This window comes from Panulirus ornatus, chromosome 51 (assembly GCF_036320965.1).
Source record: "Panulirus ornatus isolate Po-2019 chromosome 51, ASM3632096v1, whole genome shotgun sequence".
Taxonomy (NCBI): domain Eukaryota; kingdom Metazoa; phylum Arthropoda; class Malacostraca; order Decapoda; family Palinuridae; genus Panulirus; species Panulirus ornatus.
In genome coordinates, this window is record NC_092274.1 from 8,480,804 (window position 1) to 8,501,096 (window position 20,293).

Consider the following 20,293-nt stretch of genomic DNA (forward strand, 5'->3'; position numbering starts at 1 on the left):
TGTAAGTAGGAGAGATGGCCAGAGAGCGTTATTGGATTACGTGTTAATTGACAGGCGCGCGAAAGAGAGACTTTTGGATGTTAATGTGCTGAGAGGTGCAACTGGAGGGATGTCTGACCATTATCTTGTGGAGGCTAAGGTGAAGATTTGTATGGGTTTCCAGAAAAGAAGAGTGAATGTTGGGGTGAAGAGGGTGGTGAGAGTAAGTGAGCTTGGGAAGGAGACTTGTGTGAGGAAGTACCAGGAGAGACTGAGTACAGAATGGAAAAAGGTGAGAACAATGGAAGTAAGGGGAGTGGGGGAGGAATGGGATGTATTTAGGGAATCAGTGATGGATTGCGCAAAAGATGCTTGTGGCATGAGAAGAGTGGGAGGTGGGTTGATTAGAAAGGGTAGTGAGTGGTGGGATGAAGAAGTAAGAGTATTAGTGAAAGAGAAGAGAGAGGCATTTGGACGATTTTTGCAGGGAAAAAATGAAATTGAGTGGGAGACGTATAAAAGAAAGAGACAGGAGGTCAAGAGAAAGGTGCAAGAGGTGAAAAAAAGGGCAAATGAGAGTTGGGGTGAGAGAGTATCATTAAATTTTAGGGAGAATAAAAAGATGTTCTGGAAGGAGGTAAATAAAGTGCGTAAGACAAGGGAGCAAATGGGAACTTCAGTGAAGGGCGCAAATGGGGAGGTGATAACAAGTAGTGGTGATGTGAGAAGGAGATGGAGTGAGTATTTTGAAGGTTTGTTGAATGTGTTTGATGATAGAGTGGCAGATATAGGGTGTTTTGGTCGAGGTGGTGTGCAAAGTGTGAGGGTTAGGGAAAATGATTTGGTAAACAGAGAAGAGGTAGTAAAAGCTTTGCGGAAGATGAAAGCCGGCAAGGCAGCAGGTTTGGATGGTATTGCAGTGGAATTTATTAAAAAAGGGGGTGACTGTATTGTTGACTGGTTGGTAAGGTTATTTAATGTATGTATGACTCATGGTGAGGTGCCTGAGGATTGGCGGAATGCGTGCATAGTGCCATTGTACAAAGGCAAAGGGGATAAGAGTGAGTGCTCAAATTACAGAGGTATAAGTTTGTTGAGTATTCCTGGCAAATTGTATGGGAGGGTATTGATTGAGAGGGTGAAGGCATGTACAGAGCATCAGATTGGGGAAGAGCAGTGTGGTTTCAGAAGTGGTAGAGGATGTGTGGATCAGGTGTTTGCTTTGAAGAATGTATGTGGGAAATACTTAGAAAAGCAAATGGATTTGTATGTAGCATTTATGGATCTGGAGAAGGCATATGATAGAGTTGATAGAGATGCTCTGTGGAAGGTATTAAGAATATATGGTGTGGGAGGAAAGTTGTTAGAAGCAGTGAAAAGTTTTTATCGAGGATGTAAGGCATGTGTACGTGTAGGAAGAGAGGAAGGTGATTGGTTCTCAGTGAATGTAGGTTTGCGGCAGGGGTGTGTGATGTCTCCATGGTTGTTTAATTTGTTTATGGATGGGGTTGTTAGGGAGGTGAATGCAAGAGTTTTGGAAAGAGGGGCAAGGATGAAGTCTGTTGGGGATGAGAGAGCTTGGGAAGTGAGTCAGTTGTTGTTCGCTGATGATACAGCGCTGGTGGCTGATTCATGTGAGAAACTGCAGAAGCTGGTGACTGAGTTTGGTAAAGTGTGTGGAAGAAGAAAGTTAAGAGTAAATGTGAATAAGAGCAAGGTTATTAGGTACAGTAGGGTTGAGGGTCAAGTCAATTGGGAGGTGAGTTTGAATGGAGAAAAACTGGAGGAAGTGAAGTGTTTTAGATACCTGGGAGTGGATCTGGCAGCGGATGGAAACATGGAAGCGGAAGTGGATCATAGGGTGGGGGAGGGTGCGAAAATTCTGGGAGCCTTGAAGAATGTGTGGAAGTCGAGAACATTATCTCGGAAAGCAAAAATGGGTATATTTGAAGGAATAGTGGTTCCAACAATGTTGTATGGCTGCGAGGCGTGGACTATGGATAGAGTTGTGTGCAGGAGGATGGATGTGCTGGAAATGAGATGTTTGAGGACAATGTGTGGTGTGAGGTGGTTTGATCGAGTAAGTAACGTAAGGGTAAGAGAGATGTGTGGAAATAAAAAGAGTGTGGTTGAGAGAGCAGAAGAGGGTGTTTTGAAATGGTTTGGTCACATGGAGAGAATGAGTGAGGAAAGATTGACCAAGAGGATATATGTGTCGGAGGTGGAGGGAACGAGGAGAAGAGGGAGACCAAATTGGAGGTGGAAAGATGGAGTGAAAAAGATTTTGTGTGATCGGGGCCTGAACATGCAGGAGGGTGAAAGGAGGGCAAGGAATAGAGTGAATTGGAGCGATGTGGTATACCGGGGTTGACGTGCTGTCAGTGGATTGAATCAAGGCATGTGAAGCGTCTGGGGTAAACCATGGAAAGCTGTGTAGGTATGTATATTTGCGTGTGTGGACGTATGTATATACATGTGTATGGGGGTGGGTTGGGCCATTTCTTTCGTCTGTTTCCTTGCGCTACCTCGCAAACGCAGGAGACAGCGTCAAAGCAAAAGAAAAAAAAAAAAATATATATATATATATATATATGGAAATGGTGAAGAGCTTGTAGATTTATGTGCTGAAAAAGGCCTGGTGATTGGGAATACCTAGTTTAAAAAGCGAGATATAGATAAGTATACGTATGTAAGTAGGAGGGATGGCCAGAAAACATTGGATTACGTGTTAATTGATAGACATTGTGAAAGAGAGACTTTTGGATGTTAATGTGCTGAGAGGTGACACTGGAGGGATGTCTGATCATTATCTTGTGGAGGTGAAGGTGAAGATTTGTAGAGGTTTTCAGAAAAGAAGAATGTTGGGGTGAAAAGAGTGGTGAGAGTAAGTGAGCTTGGGAAGGAGACTTGTGTGAAGAAGTACAAGGAGAGACTGAGTACAGAATGGAAAAAGGTGAGAACAAAGGAGGTAAGGGGAGTGGGGGAGGAATGGGATGTATTTAGGGAAGCAGTGATGGCTTGCGCAAAAGATGCTTGTGGCATGAGAAGCGTGGGAGGTGGGTTGATTAGAAAGGGTAGTGAGTGGTGGGATGAAGAAGGAAGATTATTAGTGAAAGAGAAGAGAGAGGCATTTGAACGATTTTTGCAGGGAAATAATGCAAATGACTGGGAGATGTATAAAAGAAAGAGGCAGGTCAAGAATAAGGTGCAAGAGGTGTAAAAGAGGGCAAATGAGAGTTGGGGAGAGAATATCATTAAATCTTAGGGAGAATAAAAAGATGTTTTAGAAGGAGGTAAATAAAGTGCGTAAGACAAGGAAACAAATGGGAACATCAGTGAAGGGGGCTAATGGGGAGGTGATAACAAGTGGTGGTGATGTGAGAAGGAAATGGAGTGAGTATTTTGAAGGTTTGTTGAATGCATTTGATGATAGAGTGGCAGATATAGGGTGTTTGGTCGAGGTGGTGTGCAAAGTGAGAGGGTTAGGGAGAATGATTTGGTAAACAGAGAAGAGGTAGTGAAAGCTTTACGGAAGATGAAAGCCGGCAAGGCGGCGGGTTTGGATGGTATTGTAGTGGAATTTATTAAAAAAAGGGGTGACTGTATTCTTGACTAGTTGGTAAGGTTATTTAATGTATGTATGACTCATGGTGAGGTGCCTGAGGATTGGCGGAATGCTTGCATAGTGCCACTGTACAAAGGCAAAGGGGATTAAAGTGAGTGCTCAAATTACAGAGGTATAAGTTTGTTGAGTATTCCTGGGAAATTATATGGGAGGGTATTGACTGAGAGGGTGAAGGCATGTACAGAGCATCAGATTGGGGAAGAGCAGTGTGGTTTCAGAAGTGGCAGAGGATGTGTGGATCAGGTGTGTGCTTTGAAGAATGTATGTGAAAAATACTAAGAAAAGCAAATGGATATGTATGTAGCATTTATGGATCTGGAGAAGGCATATGATAGAGTTGATAGAGATGCTCTGTGGAAGGTATTAAGAATATATGGTGTGGGAGGCAAGTTGTTAGAAGAAGTGAAAAGTTTTTATCGAGGATGTAAGGCATGTGTACGTGTAGGAAGAGAGGAAGGTGATTGGTTCTCAGTGAATGTTGGTTTGCAGCAGGGGTGTGTGATGTCTCCATGGTTGTTTAATTTGTTTATGGATGGGGTTGTTAGAGAGGTAAATGCAAGGGTTTTGGAAAGAGGGGCAAGTATGCAGTCTGTTGTGGATGAGAGAGCTTGGGAAGTGAGTCAGTTGTTGTTCGCTGATGATAAAGCGCTGGTGGTTGATTCATGTGAGATGTATAAGTATTTGCATGTGTGGACGTGTATGTATATACATGTGTATGTGGATGGGTTGAGCCATTCTTTCGTCTGTTTCCTTGCGCTTGCTCGCTAACGCGGGAGACAGCGACAAAGCAAAATAAATAGATAAATAAATAAATGAATATATATATATATATATATATTGAGGACAATGTGTGGTGTGAGGTGGTTTGATCGAGTGAGTAACGTAAGGGTAAGAGAGATGTGTGGAAATAAAAAGAGCGTGGTTGAGAGAGCAGAAGAGGGTGTTTTGAAATGGTTTGGGCACATGGAGAGAATGAGTGAGGAAAGATTGACCAAGAGGATATATGTGTCGGAGGTGGAGGGAACGAGGAGAAGAGGGAGACCAAATTGGAGGTGGAAAGATGGAGTGAAAAGGTTTTTGTGTGATCGGGGCCTGAACATGCAGGAGGGTGAAAGGAGGGCAAGGAATAGAGTGAATTGGAGCGATGTGGTATACAGGGGTTGACGTGCTGTCAGTGGATTGAATCAAGGCATGTGAAGCGTCCGGGGTAAACCATGGAAAGCTGTGTAGGTATGTATATTTGCGTGTGTGGACGTGTGTATGTACATGTGTATGGGGGGGGGGTTGGGCCATTTCTTTCGTCTGTTTCCTTGCGCTACCTCGCAGACGTGGGAGACAGCGACGAGGTATAAAAAAAAAAATATATATATATATATATATATATATATATATATATATATATATATATATATATATATATATATATATATATATATATATTTTTTTATACTTTGTCGCTGTCTCCCGCGTTTGCGAGGTAGCGCAAGGAAACAGACGAAAGAAATGGCCCAACCCCCCCCCATACACATGTATATACATACGTCCACACACGCAAATATACATACCTACACAGCTTTCCATGGTTTACCCCAGACGCTTCACATGCCCTGCTTCAATCCACTGACAGCACGTCAACCCCGGTATACCACATCGCTCCAATTCACTCTATTCCTTGCCCTCCTTTCACCCTCCTGCATGCTCAGGCCCCGATCACACAAAATCTTTTTCACTCCATCTTTCCACCTCCAATTTGGTCTCCCTCTTCTCCTTGTTCCCTCCACCTCCGACACATATATCCTCTTGGTCAATCTTTCCTCACTCATCCTCTCCATGTGCCCAAACCACTTCAAAACACCCTCTTCTGCTCTCTCAACCACGCTCTTTTTATTTCCACACATCTCTCTTACCCTTACGTTACTCACTCGATCAAACCACCTCACACCACACATTGTCCTCAAACATCTCATTTCCAGCACATCCATCCTCCTGCGCACAACTCTATCCATAGCCCACGCCTCGCAACCATACAACATTGTTGGAACCACTATTCCTTCAAACATACCCATTTTTGCTTTCCGAGATAATGTTCTCGACTTCCACACATTCTTCAAGGCCCCCAGGATTTTCGCCCCCTCCCCCACCCTATGATCCACTTCCGCTTCCATGGTTCCATCCGCTGCCAGATCCACTCCCAGATATCTAAAACACTTCACTTCCTCCAGTTTTTCTTCATTCAAACTCACCTCCCAATTGACTTGACCCTCAACCCTACTGTACCTAATAACCTTGCTCTTATTCACATTTACTCTTAACTTTCTTCTTCCACACACTTTTCCAAACTCAGTCACCAGCTTCTGCAGTTTCTCACATGAATCAGCCACCAGCGCTGTATCATCAGCGAACAACAACTGACTCACTTCCCAAGCTCTCTCATCCCCAACAGACTTCATACTTGCCCCTCTTTCCAAAACTCTTGCATTTACCTCCCTAACAACCCCATCCATAAACAAATTAAACAACCATGGAGACATCACACACCCCTGCCGCAAACCTACATTCACTGAGAACCAATCACTTTCCTCTCTTCCTACACGTACACATGCCTTACATCCTCGATAAAAACTTTTCACTGCTTCTAACAACTTTCCTCCCACACCATATATTCTTAACACCTTTCACAGAGCATCTCTATCAACTCTATCATATGCCTTCTCCAGATCCATAAATGCTACATACAAATCCATTTGCTTTTCTAAGTATTTCTCACATACATTCTTCAAAGCAAACACCTGATCCACACATCCTCTACCACTTCTGAAACCACACTGCTCTTCCCCAATCTGATGCTCTGTACATATATATATATATATATATATATATTTTTTTTTTTTCTTTGTCGCTGTCTCCCGCGTTTGCGAGGTAGCGCAAGGAAACAGATGAAAGAAATGGCCCAACCCACTCCCATACAACAAGCATATACATACGTCCACACGCGCAAATATACATACCTACACAGCTTTCCATGGTTTATCCCAGACGCTTCACATGCCCTGATTCAATCCACTGACAGCACGTCAACCCCGGTATACCACATCGATCCAATTCACTCTATTCCTTGCCCTCCTTTCACCCTCCTGCATGTTCAAGCCCCGATCACACAAAATCTTTTTCACTTCATCTTTCCACCTCCAATTTGGTCTCCCACTTCTCCTCGTTCCCTCCACCTCCGACACATATATCCTCTTGGTCAATCTTTCCTCACTCATTCTCTCCATGTGCCCAAACCATTTCAAAACACCCTCTTCTGCTCTCTCAACCACGCTCTTTTTATTTCCACACATCTCTCTTACCCTTACGTTACTTACTCGATCAAACCACCTCACACCACACATTGTCCTCAAACATCTCATTTTCAGCACATCCATCCTCCTGCGCACAACTCTATCCGTAGCCCACGCCTCGCAACCATACAACATTGTTGGAACCACTATTCCTTCAAACATACCCATTTTTGATTTCCGAGATAATGTTCTCGACTTCCACACATTCTTCAAGGCTCCCAGGATTTTCGCCCCCTCCCCCACCCTACGATCCACTTCCGCTTCCATGGTTCCATCCGCTGCCAGATCCACTCCCAGATATCTAAAACACTTTACTTCCTCCAGTTTTTCTCCATTCAAACTTACCTCCCAATTGACTTGACACTCAACCCTCCTGTACCTAATTACCTTGCTCTTATTCACATTTACTCTTAACTTTCTTCTTTCACACACTTTACCAAACTCAGTCACCAGCTTCTGCAGTTTCTCACATGAATCAGCCACCAGCGCTGTATCATCAGCGAACAACAACTGACTCACTTCCCAAGCTCTCTCATCCCCAACAGACTTCATACTTGCCCCTCTTTCCAAAACTCTTGCATTCACCTCCCTAACAACCCCATCCATAAACAAATTAAACAACCATGGAGACATCACACACCCCTGCCGCAAACCTACATTCACTGAGAACCAATCACTTTCCTCTCTTCCCACACGTACACATGCCTTACATCCTCGATAAAAACTTTTCACTGCTTCTAACAACTTGCCTCCCACACCATATATTCTTAATACCTTCCACAGAGCATCTCTATCAACTCTATCATATGCCTTCTCCAGATCCATAAATGCTACATACAAATCCATTTGCTTTTCTAAGTATTTCTCACATACATTCTTCACAGCAAACACCTGATCCACACATCCTCTACCACTTCTGAAACCACACTGCTCTTCCCCAATCTGATGCTCTGTACATGCCTTCACCCTCTCAATCAATACTCTTTCCATATAATTTACCACGAATACTCAACAAACTTATACCTCTGTAATTTGAGCACTCACTCTTATCCCCTTTGCCTTTGTACAATGGCACTATGCACGCATTCCGCCAATCCTCAGGCACCTCACCATGAGTCATACATACATTAAATAACCTTACCAACCAGTTAATAATACAGTCACCCCCTTTTTTAATAAATTCCACTGCAATACCATCCAAACCTGCTGCCTTGCTGGCTTTCATCTTCCACTAAGCTTTTACTACCTCTTCTCTGTTTACCAAATCATTTTCCCTAACCCTCTCACTTTGCACACCACCTCGACCAAAACACCCTATATCTGCCACTCTATCATCAAACACATTCAACAAACCTTCAAAATACTCACTCCATCTCCTTCTCACATCACCACTACTTGTTATCACCTCCCCATTTGCGCCCTTCACTGAAGTTCCCATTTGCTCCCTTGTCTTACGCACTTTATTTACCTCCTTCCAGAACATCTTTTTATTCTCCCTAAAATTTAATGATACTCTCTCACCCCAACTCTCATTTGCCCTCTTTTTCACCTCTTGCACCTTTCTCTTGACCTCCGGTCTCTTTCTTTTATACATCTCCCACTCAATTGCATTTTTTCCCTGCAAAAATCATCCAAATGCCTCTCTCTTCTCTTTCACTAATAATCTTACTTCTTCATCCCACCACTCACTACCCTTTCTAATCAACCCACCTCCCACTCTTCTCATGCCACAAGCAACTTTTGCGCAATCCATCACTGATTCCCTAAATACTTCCCATTCCTCCCCCACTCCCCTTACTTCCATTGTTCTCACCTTTTTCCATTCTGTACTCAGTCTCTCCTGGTACTTCCTCACACAAGTCTCCTTCCCAAGCTCACTTACTCTCACCACCCTCTTCACCCCAACATTCACTCTCCTTTTCTGAAAACCCATACAAATCTTCACCTTAGCCTCCACAAGATAATGATCAGACATCCCTCCAGTTGCACCTGTCAGCACATTAACATCCAGAAGTCTCTGTTTCACGCGCCTGTCAATTAACACGTAATCCAATAACGCTCTCTGGCCATCTCTCCTACTTACATACGTGTACTTATGTATATCTCGCTTTTTAAACCAGGTATTCCCAATCACCAGTCCTTTTTCAGCACATAAATCTACAAGCTCTTCACCATTTCCATTTACAACACTGAACACCCCATGTATACCAATTATTCCCTCAACTGCCACATTACTCACCTTTGCATTCAAATCACCCATCACTATAACCCGGTCTCGTGCATCAAAACCACTAACACACTCATTCAGCTGCTCCCAAAACACTTGCCTCTCATGATCTTTCTTCTCATGCCCAGGTGCATTTGCACCAATAATCACCCATCTCTCTCCATCAACTTTCAGTTTTACCCATATTAATCGAGAATTTACTTTCTTACATTCTATCACATACTCCCACAACTCCTGTTTCAGGAGTATTGCTACTCCTTCCCTTGCTCTTGTCCTCTCACTGACCCCTGACTTTACTCCCAAGACATTCCCAAACCACTCTTCCCCTTTACCCTTGAGCTTCGTTTCACTCAGAGCCAAAATATCCAGGTTCCTTTCCTCAAACATACTACCTATCTCTCCTTTTTTCACATCTTGGTTACATCCACACACATTTAGACACCCAGTCTGAGCCTTCGAGGAGGATGAGCACTCCCCGCATGACTCCTTCTTCTGTTTCCCATTTTAGAAAGTTTAAAAAAAAAATACGAGGGGAGGATTTCTGGCCCCCCGCTCCCGTCCCCTCTAGTCGCCTTCTACGACACGCGAGGAATGCGTATATATATATATATATATATATATATATATATATATATATATATATATATACACTGAAAGTATAGACATTTCATTTTCTTTTTCTTTTGTATTTGATTGCTGTTTCCCGTGTTAGCGAGGTAGTGCCAGGAATAGATGAAGAATGTTCACATTCGCTCAGTACCATATCCTCTTGCTGTCATGTGCAGTGGATCAAAACTAAGCCCCCCTGTGTCCACAACCAGGCCCCACAGGCCTTCCCATGCGGGTTTCCCTGGCTGATTTACATGCCCTGGTTCAGTTCATTAACAGCACGTCATCCCCAGTATACCACAGCGCTTCAGTTCACTCCGTCCCGTGCAGACCTCTCACCCTCCTGCATGTTTAGGCTTCAGGCACACAAAATCTCCACTTAATCCCTTCTTCATCAGTTTGGTGGTCCTTTATACATATACATATTTGAAACATTACTCATAATTATGTCGTATATTTACATAGTGTAATTATTAATAAAATAAATATAAAGGCTACACAATATACAGGTCCCACTTACCTTAAGTGATTGGAGGACCCAGACCCCTTCCGTGTCATTCCAGAAGATGTCAGAGTGGAAATAGCCCAAGATGGAGGGGCGGCCATTCCTCTCCTCGCCCAGCAAGTACCTCTGGTTGAAGGGCGAGTTCTGGCACACAGCAGGGCCCTTCAGGTACAGCGTCTGCAGCCGCTCGAACTCGCATGGCACGCAGAAGGCGTACGAGTCCAGGCAGGCGATGTCGGACCATCGGGCGGGGAACTCACCGTACAGCATGACCAGACAGTTCTCCACAGTACCTCCGTTAGGTCCGGACCCCCGCCAGGAGCTCTCCCACAGGAGGGGCCGCCCTGAGCCCCAGTACACCCACTGTCGCTCCGTCTGCTGGTCGTTAGCGCCCAGCCAGAGGTATGAGGCGCCCACCTTCCCCGAGCAGAAGGCAGCGTTCTTCACGGAGGACTTGAAGACCAGGGAGTTCTCCTCCTTCGTCTGTGGCACTGCCAGTGTCCCTCCCACCACCTGTGAACATGAGAATCGCCGTCTGTCTCACCAGCTGGGGTGCCTCCCACCACCTGTAAGCATGAGAATCACCGTCTGTCTCACCAGCTGGGTGCCTGGCACCTGCCACCAAGCGAGCCTCACCAGCTGGTGCCTCCCACCACCACCCAAGCTTCATCAGCTGGTGCCTCCCACCAACAAAGCAAGCCTCACCAGCTGGTGCCTCCCACCAACCAAGCAAGCCTCACCAGCTGGTGCCTCCCACCAACCACCCAAGCTTCACCAGCTGGTGCCTCCCACCAATCAAGCAAGCCTCACCAGCTGGTGCCTCCCACCAACCAAGCAAGCCTCACCAGCTGGTGCCTTCCACCAACCACCCAAGCTTCACCAGCTGGTGCCTCCCACCACCAAGCAAGCTTCACCAGCTGGTGTCTCCCACCAACCAAGCAAGCTTCACCAACTGGTGCCTGCCAAAAAGCAAGCCTCACCAGCTGGTGCCTCCCACCAAGCAAGCTTCACCAGCTGGTACCTCCCACCAACCGAACAAGCTTCACCAGCTGGTGACTCCCACCAAGCAAGCTTCACCAGCTGGTGCCTCCCACCACCAAGCAAGCTTCACCAGCTGGTGTCTCCCACCAACCAAGCAAGCCTCACCAACTGGTGCCTGCCAAAAAGCAAGCCTCACCAGCTGGTGCCTCCCACCAAGCAAGCTTCACCAGCTGGTGCCTCCCACCAAGCAAGCCTCACCAGCTAGTGCCTCCCACTAACCAAGCAAGCCTCACCAGCTGGTGCCTCCCACCAACCAAGCAAGCCTCACCAGCTGGTGCCTCCCACCAACCAAGCTTCACCAGCTGGTGCCTCCCACCAATCAAGCAAGCCTCACCAGCTGGTGCCTCCCACCAACCAAGCAAGCCTCACCAGCTGGTGCCTCCCACCAACCACCCAAGCTTCACCAGCTGGTGCCTCCCACCACCAAGCAAACTTCACCAGCTGGTGTCTCCCACCAACCAAGCAAGCCTCACCAACTGGTGCCTCCCACCAACCAAGCAAGCCTCACCAGCTGGTGCCTCCCACCAACCAAGCAAGCCTCACCAGCTGGTGCCTCCCACCAAGCAAGCTTCACCAGCTGGTGCCTCCCACCAAGCAAGCCTCACCAACTGGTGCCTCCCACTAACCAAGCAAGCCTCACCAGCTGGTGCCTCCCACCAACCAAGCAAGCCTCACCAGCTGGTGCCTCCCACCAACCAAGCTTCACCAGCTGGTGCCTCCCACCAATCAAGCAAGCCTCACCAGCTGGTGCCTCCCACTAACCAAGCAAGCCTCACCAGCTGGTGCCTCCCACCAACCAAGCAAGCCTCACCAGCTGGTGCCTCCCACCAAGCAAGCTTCACCAGCTGGTGCCTCCCACCAAGCAAGCCTCACCAGCTGGTGCCTCCCACTAACCAAGCAAGCCTCACCAGCTGGTGCCTCCCACCAACCAAGCAAGCCTCACCAGCTGGTGCCTCCCACCAAGCAAGCCTCACCAGCTGGTGCCTCCCACTAACCAAGCAAGCCTCACCAGCTGGTGCCTCCCACCAACCAAGCTTCACCAGCTGGTGCCTCCCACCAATCAAGCAAGCCTCACCAGCTGGTGCCTCCCACCAACCAAGCAAGCCTCACCAGCTGGTGCCTCCCACCAACCAACCAAGCTTCACCAGCTGGTGCCTCCCACCAACCAAGCTTCACCAGCTGGTACCTCCCACCAACCAAGCTTCACCAGCTGGTGCCTCCCACCAACCAAGCAAGCCTCACCAGCTGGTGCCTCCCACCAACCAAGCTTCGCCAGCTGGTGCCTCCTGCCAACCAAGCAAGCCTCACCAGCTGGTGCCTCCCGCCAACCAAGCAAGCCTCACCAGCTGGTGCCTTCCACCAACCAAGCAAGCCTCACCAGCTGGTGCCTCCCACCAACCAAGCAAGCCTCACCAGCTGGTGCCTCCCACCAACCAAGCTTCACCAACTGGTGCCTTCCACCAACCAAGCAAGCCTCACCAGCTGGTGCCTCCCGCCAACCAAGCAAGCCTCACCAGCTGGTGCCTTCCACCAACCAAGCAAGCCTCACCAGCTGGTGCCTCCTACCAACCAAGCAAGCTTAAACATCTGGTGCCTCCAACTAACCAAGCAAGCCTCACCAGCTGGTGCCTCCCACTAAACAAGCAAGCCTCACCAGCTGGTGCCTCCCACCAAGCAAGCAAGCCTCACCAGCTGGTGCCTCCCACCAACCAAGCAAGCTTCACCAGCTGGTGCCTCCCACCAACCAAGCAAGCCTCACCAGCTGGTGCCTCCCACCAAGCAAGCAAGCCTCACCAGCTGGTGCCTCCCACCAAGCAAGCAAGCTTAAACAGCTGGTGCCTCCCACTAACCAAGCGAGCCTCACCAGCTGGTGCCTCCCACCAAGCAAGCGAGCCTCACCAGCTGGTGCCTCTAACCACCCAAGCAAGCTTCACCAGCTGGTGCCTCCCACCAACCAAGCTAGCTTCACCAGCTGGTGCCTCACACCAAGCAAGCTTCACCAGGTTACAGTGTTCTCCCTCACCTGGCAGAGGTGGAAGGAGTGCCTGGTGAAGACTAAAGTGTTCTCCCTCACCTGGCAGAGGTGGAGGGAGTGCCTGGTGAAGACTAAAGTGTTCTCCCTCACCTGGCAGAGGTGGAGGGAGTGCCGGGTGAAGGATACAGTGTTCTCCCTCACCTTTCAGAGGTGGAGGGAGAGCCTGGGGAAGACTAAAGTGTTCTCCCTCACCTGGCAGAGGTGGAGGGAGAGCCTGGTGAAGACTTAAGTGTCCTCCCTCACCTGGCAGAGGTGGAGGGAGAGCCTGGTAAGACTAAAGTGTTCTCCCTCACCTGGCAGAGGTGGAGGGAGTGCCTGGTGAAGACTAAAGTGTTCTCCCTCACCTGGCAGAGGTGGAGGGAGAGCCTGGGGAAGACTAAAGTGTTCTCCCTCACCTGGCAGAGGTGGAGGGAGTGCCTGGTGAAGACTTAAGTGTTCTCCCTCACCTGGCAGAGGTGGAGGGAGAGCCTGGGGAAGACTTAAGTGTTCTCCCTCACCTGACAGAGGTGGAGGGAGAGCCTGGGGAAGACTAAAGTGTTCTCCCTCACCTGGCAGAGGTGGAGGGAGAGCCTGGGGAAGACTTAAGTGTTCTCCCTCACCTGGCAGAGGTGGAGGGAGAGCCTGGGGAAGACTAAAGTGTTCTCCCTCACCTGGCAGAGGTGGAGGGAGAGCCTGGTGAAGACTAAAGTGTTCTCCCTCACCTGGCAGAGGTGGAGGGAGTGCCTGGGGAAGACTAAAGTGTTCTCCCTCACCTGGCAGAGGTGGAGGGAGTGCCTGGTGAAGACTTAAGTGTTCTCCCTCACCTGGCAGAGGTGGAGGGAGAGCCTGGTGAAGACTTAAGTGTTCTCCCTCACCTGGCAGAGGTGGAGGGAGAGCCTGGGAAAGACTAAAGTGTTCTCCCTCACCTGGCAGAGGTGGAGGGAGTGCCTGGTGAAGACTAAGTGTTCTCCCTCACCTGGCAGAGGTGGAGGGAGTGCCTGGTGAAGACTTAAGTGTTCTCCCTCACCTGGCAGAGGTGGAGGGAGAGCCTGGTGAAGACTTAAGTGTTCTCCCTCACCTGGCAGAGGTGGAGGGAGAGCCTGGTGAAGACTTAAGTGTTCTCCCTCACCTGGCAGAGGTGGAGGGACTGGGGAAGACTAAAGTGTTCTCCCTCAACCTGGCAGAGGTGGAGGGAGAGCCTGGGGAAGACTTAAGTGTTCTCCCTCACCTGGCAGAGGTGGAGGGAGAGCCTGGGGAAGACTGAAGTGTTCTCCCTCACCTGGCAGAGGTGGAGGGAGAGCCTGGGGAAGACTGAAGTGTTCTCCATCACCTGGCAGAGGTGGAGGGAGAGCCTGGGGAAGACTAAAGCGTTCTCCCTCACCTGGCAGAGGTGGAGGGAGTGCCTGGGGAAGACTAAAGTGTTCTCCCTCACTTGGCAGAGGTGGAGGGAGACCCTGGGGAAGACTAAAGCGTTCTCCCTCACCTGGCAGAGGTGGAGGGAGAGCCTGGGGAAGATTGCAGTGTTCTCCCTCACCTAGCAGAGGTGGAGGGAGAGCCTGGGGAAGACTAAAGTGTTCTTCCTCACCTGACAGAGGTGGAGGGAGTGCCTGGGGAAGACTAAAGTGTTCTCCCTCACCTGGCAGAGGTGGAGGGAGAGCCTGGGGAAGACTAAAGTGTTCTCCCTCACCTGGCAGAGGTGGAGGGAGAGCCTGGGGAAGACTAAAGTGTTCTCCCTCACCTGGCAGAGGTGGAGGGAGAGCCTGGGGAAGACTAAAGTGTTCTCCCTCACCTGGCAGAGGTGGAGGGAGAGCCTGGGGAAGACTAAAGTGTTCTCCCTCACCTGGCAGAGGTGGAGGGAGAGCCTGGTGAAGACTTAAGTGTTCTCCCTCACCTGGCAGAGGTGGAGGGAGAGCCTGGGGAAGACTAAAGTGTTCTCCCTCACCTGGCAGAGGTGGAGGGAGAGCCTGGGGAAGACTAAAGTGTTCTCCCTCACCTGGCAGAGGTGGAGGGAGTGCCTGGTGAAGACTTAAGTGTTCTCCCTCACCTGGCAGAGGTGGAGGGAGAGCCTGGGGAAGACTAAAGTGTTCTCCCTCACCTGGCAGAGGTGGAGGGAGAGCCTGGGGAAGACTTAAGTGCTCTCCATCACCTGGCAGAGGTGGAGGGAGAGCCTGGGGAACACTAAAGTGTACTCCCTCACCTGGCAGAGGTGGAGGGAGTGCCTAGGGAAGACTTAAGTGTTCTCCCTCACCTGGCAGAGGTGGAGGGAGTGCCTGGTGAAGACTTAAGTGTTCTCCCTCACCTGGCAGAGGTGGAGGGAGAGCCTGGGGAAGACTAAAGTGTTCTCCCTCACCTGGCAGAGGTGGAGGGAGAGCCTGGGGAAGACTAAAGTGATCTCCCTCACCTGGCAGAGGTGGAGGGAGAGCCTGGGGAAGACTAAAGTGTTCTCCCTCACCTGGCAGAGGTGGAGGGAGTGCCTGGTGAAGACTTAAGTGTTCTCCCTCACCTGGCAGAGGTGGAGGGAGAGCCTGGGGAAGACTAAAGTGTTCTCCCTCACCTGGCAGAGGTGGAGGGAGAGCCTGGGGAAGACTTAAGTGCTCTCCATCACCTAGCAGAGGTGGAGGGAGAGCCTGGGGAAGACTAAAGTGTTCTCCCTCACCTGGCAGAGGTGGAGGGAGTGCCTGGGGAAGACTTAAGTGTTCTCCCTCACCTGGCAGAGGTGGAGGGAGTGCCTGGTGAAGACTTAAGTGTTCTCCCTCACCTGGCAGAGGTGGAGGGCGAGCCTGGGGAAGACTTAAGTGTTCTCCCTCACCTGGCAGAGGTGGGAGGAGTGCCTGGGGACTACTAAAGTGTTCTCCCTCACCTGGCAGAGGTGGAGGGAGTGCCTGGTGAAGGCTACAGTGTTCTCCCTCACCTGGTGAAGGCTAAAGTGTTTTCCCTCATCTGGCAGAGGAGGAGGGAGAGCCTGGTGAAGACTTAAGTGTTCTCCCTCACCTGGCAGAGGTGGAGGGAGAGCCTGGGGAAGACTTAAGTGTTCTCCCTCACCTGGCAGAGGTGGAGGGAGTGCCTGGGGAAGACTAAAGTGTTCTCCCTCACCTGGCAGAGGTGGAGGGAGTGCCTGGTGAAGACTTAAGTGTTCTCCCTCACCTGGCAGAGGTGGAGGGAGTGCCTGGGGAAGACTAAAGTGTTCTCCCTCACCTGGCAGAGGTGGAGGGAGAGCCTGGTGAAGACTTAAGTGTTCTCCCTCACCTGGCAGAGGTGGAGGGAGAGCCTGGGGAAGACTAAAGTGTTCTCCCTCACCTGACAGAGGTGGAGGGAGAGCCTGGGAAGACTAAAGTGTTCTCCCTCACCTGGCAGAGGTGGAGGGAGTGCCTGGGGAAGACTTAAGTGTTCTCCCTCACCTGGCAGAGGTGGAGGGAGTGCCTGGTGAAGACTTAAGTGTTCTCCCTCACCTGGCAGAGGTGGAGGGAGAGCCTGGTGAAGACTTAAGTGTTCTCCCTCACCTGGCAGAGGTAGAGGGCGAGCCTAGGGAAGACTTTAGTGTTCTCCCTCACCTGGCAGAGGTGGAGGGAGAGCCTGGTGATACTTAAGTGTTCTCCCTCACCTGGCAGAGGTGGAGGGAGTGCCTGGTGAAGACTTAAGTGTTCTCCCTCACCTGGCAGAGGTGGGAGGAGTGCCTGGGGAAGACTAAAGTGTTCTCCCTCACCTGGCACAGGTGGAAGGAGTGCCTGGTGAAGGCTACAGTGTTCTCCCTCACCTGGTGAAGGCTAAAGTGTTCTCCCTCACCTGGCAGAGGTGGAGGGAGAGCCTGGGGAAGACTAAAGTGTTCTCCCTCACCTGGCAGAAGTGGAGGGAGTGCCTGGTGAAGGCTACAGTGTTCTCCCTCACCTGGTGAAGGCTAAAGTGTTCTCCCTCACCTGGTAGAGGTGGAGGGAGAGCCTGGTGAAGGCTACAGTGTTCTCCCTCACCTGGCAGAGGTGGAGGGCGAGCCTGGTGAAGGCTACAGTGTTCTCCCTCACCTGACAGAGGTGGAGGGCGTGCCTGGGGAAGACTTAAGTGTTCTCCCTCACCTGGCAGAGGTGGAGGGCATGACGGAGGGTAAAGCGATCAGGGAAGAACTTGAAGTAGCGAGTTGATGGATGGCATATGTCCCTCATGGGTCGCGTGACCATCCTCACCTCACCATGCAGATCCCACTCCCCTGAGGACCAGCCCAACGCCTCGTCCTCGACCTCCGCCTCGCACCAAGCCAACTGAGGGAGACATACCATCATGAGTCAAGTATTAACACTCCATATATAAAATTACGAGAAAGATTTATAGTAAATAATGACAGATGATCTGGTCAAGGCCCACTTGATGGCTGTGCGCGCGCAGCACCCTGGCCTCTGTTTACCTCCGGCAAGACGGACGTGCGCGCGCAGCATCATGGCCTCTGTTTACCTCCGACAAGACGGACGTGCGCGCGCAGCACCATGGCCTCTGTTTACCTCCGACAAGACAGACGTGCGCGCGCAGCACCCTGGCCTCTGTTTACCTCCGGCAAGACAGACGTGCGCGCGCAGCACCATGGCCTCTGTTTACCTCCGGCAAGACAGACGTGCGCGCGCAGTATCATGGCCTCTGTTTACCTCCGACAAGACAGACAAATGAAGATAATTCTCGTGATGGGTGAATCAAATGAACAGCTGACAGCTCAGGAGCCCATTGTTAGGGGGAACTTACAGCTTAATGATGTAGTTAGGCAGTTGGGTGATGGAGCAGACAGAGAACTACTTACCTGCTTAATGGCGGAGTCGGACAGTTCGTTGGACCAGAAGTTCAGTTGTGTTATTTCGCCGCTGTAACTCTGGTCCCGCTGGAAGGTGGCGCCAAACGAGTCTTGCTCCTGACCTGGAAGATTCCAGGGAGGATATATCCCAGTATGGCTATATACCTGTAGGGGCTATAGACCAGTATAGCTATATACCAATATGGCTATGCACCAGTATGGCTATATACCTGTAGGGCTATAGACCAGTATAGCTATATACCAATATGGCCATGCACCAGTATGGCTATATACCTGTAGGGGCTATAGACCAGTATAGCTATATACCAATATGGCTATGCACCAGTATGGCTATATACCTGTAAGGGCTATAGACCAGTATAGCTATATACCAATATGGCCATGCACCAGTATGGCTATATACCTGCAGGGCTATAGACCAGTATAGCTATATACCAATATGGCTATGCACCAGTATGGCTATATACCTGTAGGGGCTATAGACCAGTATAGCTATATACCAATATGGCTATGCACCAGTATGGCTATATACCTGTAGGGGCTATAGACCAGTATAGCTATATACCAATATGGCTATGCACCAGTATGGCTATATACCTGTAGGGGCTATAGACCAGTATAGCTATATACCAATATGGCTATGCACCAGTATGGCTATATACCTGCAGGGCTATAGACCAGTATGGCTATATACCAATATGGCTATGCACCAGTATGGCTATATACCTGTAGGGGCTATAGACCAGTATAGCTATATACCAATATGGCTATGCACCAGTATGGCTATATACCTGTAGGGCTATAGACCAGTATACCTATATACCAATATAGCTATGCACCAGTATGGCTACATACCTGTAGGGCTATATACCAATATGGCTATGCACCAGTATGGCTATATATACCAGAATACCAATATAGCTATATACCAGTATACCTGAATCGCTATACAGAAATGTGGTTATATACCAGTATAGCTATATACCAATATGGCTATATACCAGAATACCTATATACCAGTATACCTGAATCGCTATACAGAAATGTGGTTATATACCAGTATAGCTATATACCAATATGGCTATGCACCAGTATGGCTATATACCAGAATACCAATATGGCTATACATCAGTATGGCTATATACCAGAATACCAAAACAGCTATACACCATTATATCTGTACGGCTATACACCAGTATGGCTATATACCAGAATACCAAAATAGCTATATACCAGTGTACCTGTATGGCTATACACCAGTATGGCTATATAACAGAATACCAATATAGCTATATACCAGTATACCCGTATGGCTATACACCAGTATGGCTATAGACCAGTATAGCTATATACCAATATGGCTATGCACCAGTATGGCTATATACCAGAATACCGCTTTGCCTATATTCCAGTATACCTGTATGGCTATACACCAGTATAGCTATATATACCAGAATAGCTATATACCTGGATGGCTATAAACCACAATGGCTATATACCAATACGGTTATATACCAGTATAGATATACGCCAGGATAGCTATCAATAACTTTGGCTATATACTACTATAATGGTATAGCTATGTACCAGTATGGCTATATAAAAGGATGGTTATATACCAGTATACCTATATACCAGTATGGTAATGTACCCGTATATCTACATACCTAAACACAGATACGTTATGCTACCATACACCTACCCTACCATACATCACCCAGAGCTACCATACAAATACCCTGCCATATATCAACCAAGGCTACCATATACCTACCCTACCATACATCACCCAGAGCTACCATACAAATACCCTGCCATATATCAACCAAGGCTACCATATACCTACCCTACCATACATCACCCAAGGGTCCATACACCTGCCTTGCCATATATCAACCAAGGCTACCATACACCTACCCTACCATACATCATCAGAGCTACCATACAAATACCCTGCCACATACCCTACCATACATCACAAGGCTACCATACATGTACAATACCATACATCACCAGAGTTACCATACAAATACCCTGCCATATATCAACGAAGGCTATCATACACCTACCCTACTATACATCACAAGGCTACCATACACGTACCCTACCATACATCACTTAAGGCTACCATACACCTACCCTACCATACATCACCCAAGGCTA

General features: G+C 49.0%; 1 protein-coding gene across 1 annotated transcript in view; it reads right to left on the minus strand.

Annotated features, from left to right (window-relative positions):
- Nucleotides 1–20,293, minus strand: part of LOC139764922 (uncharacterized) — a 102,170-nt gene that overhangs the window by 24,295 nt on the left and 57,582 nt on the right. Inside the window, exons 4-6 of the mRNA XM_071692001.1 lie at nt 18,119–18,231; nt 17,409–17,591; nt 10,302–10,799 (exon numbers count right to left, since the gene is read on the minus strand). Of these exons, the coding sequence (XP_071548102.1) occupies nt 10,302–10,799; nt 17,409–17,591; nt 18,119–18,231 (794 nt within the window). The remainder of the gene's footprint in view (nt 1–10,301; nt 10,800–17,408; nt 17,592–18,118; nt 18,232–20,293) is intronic.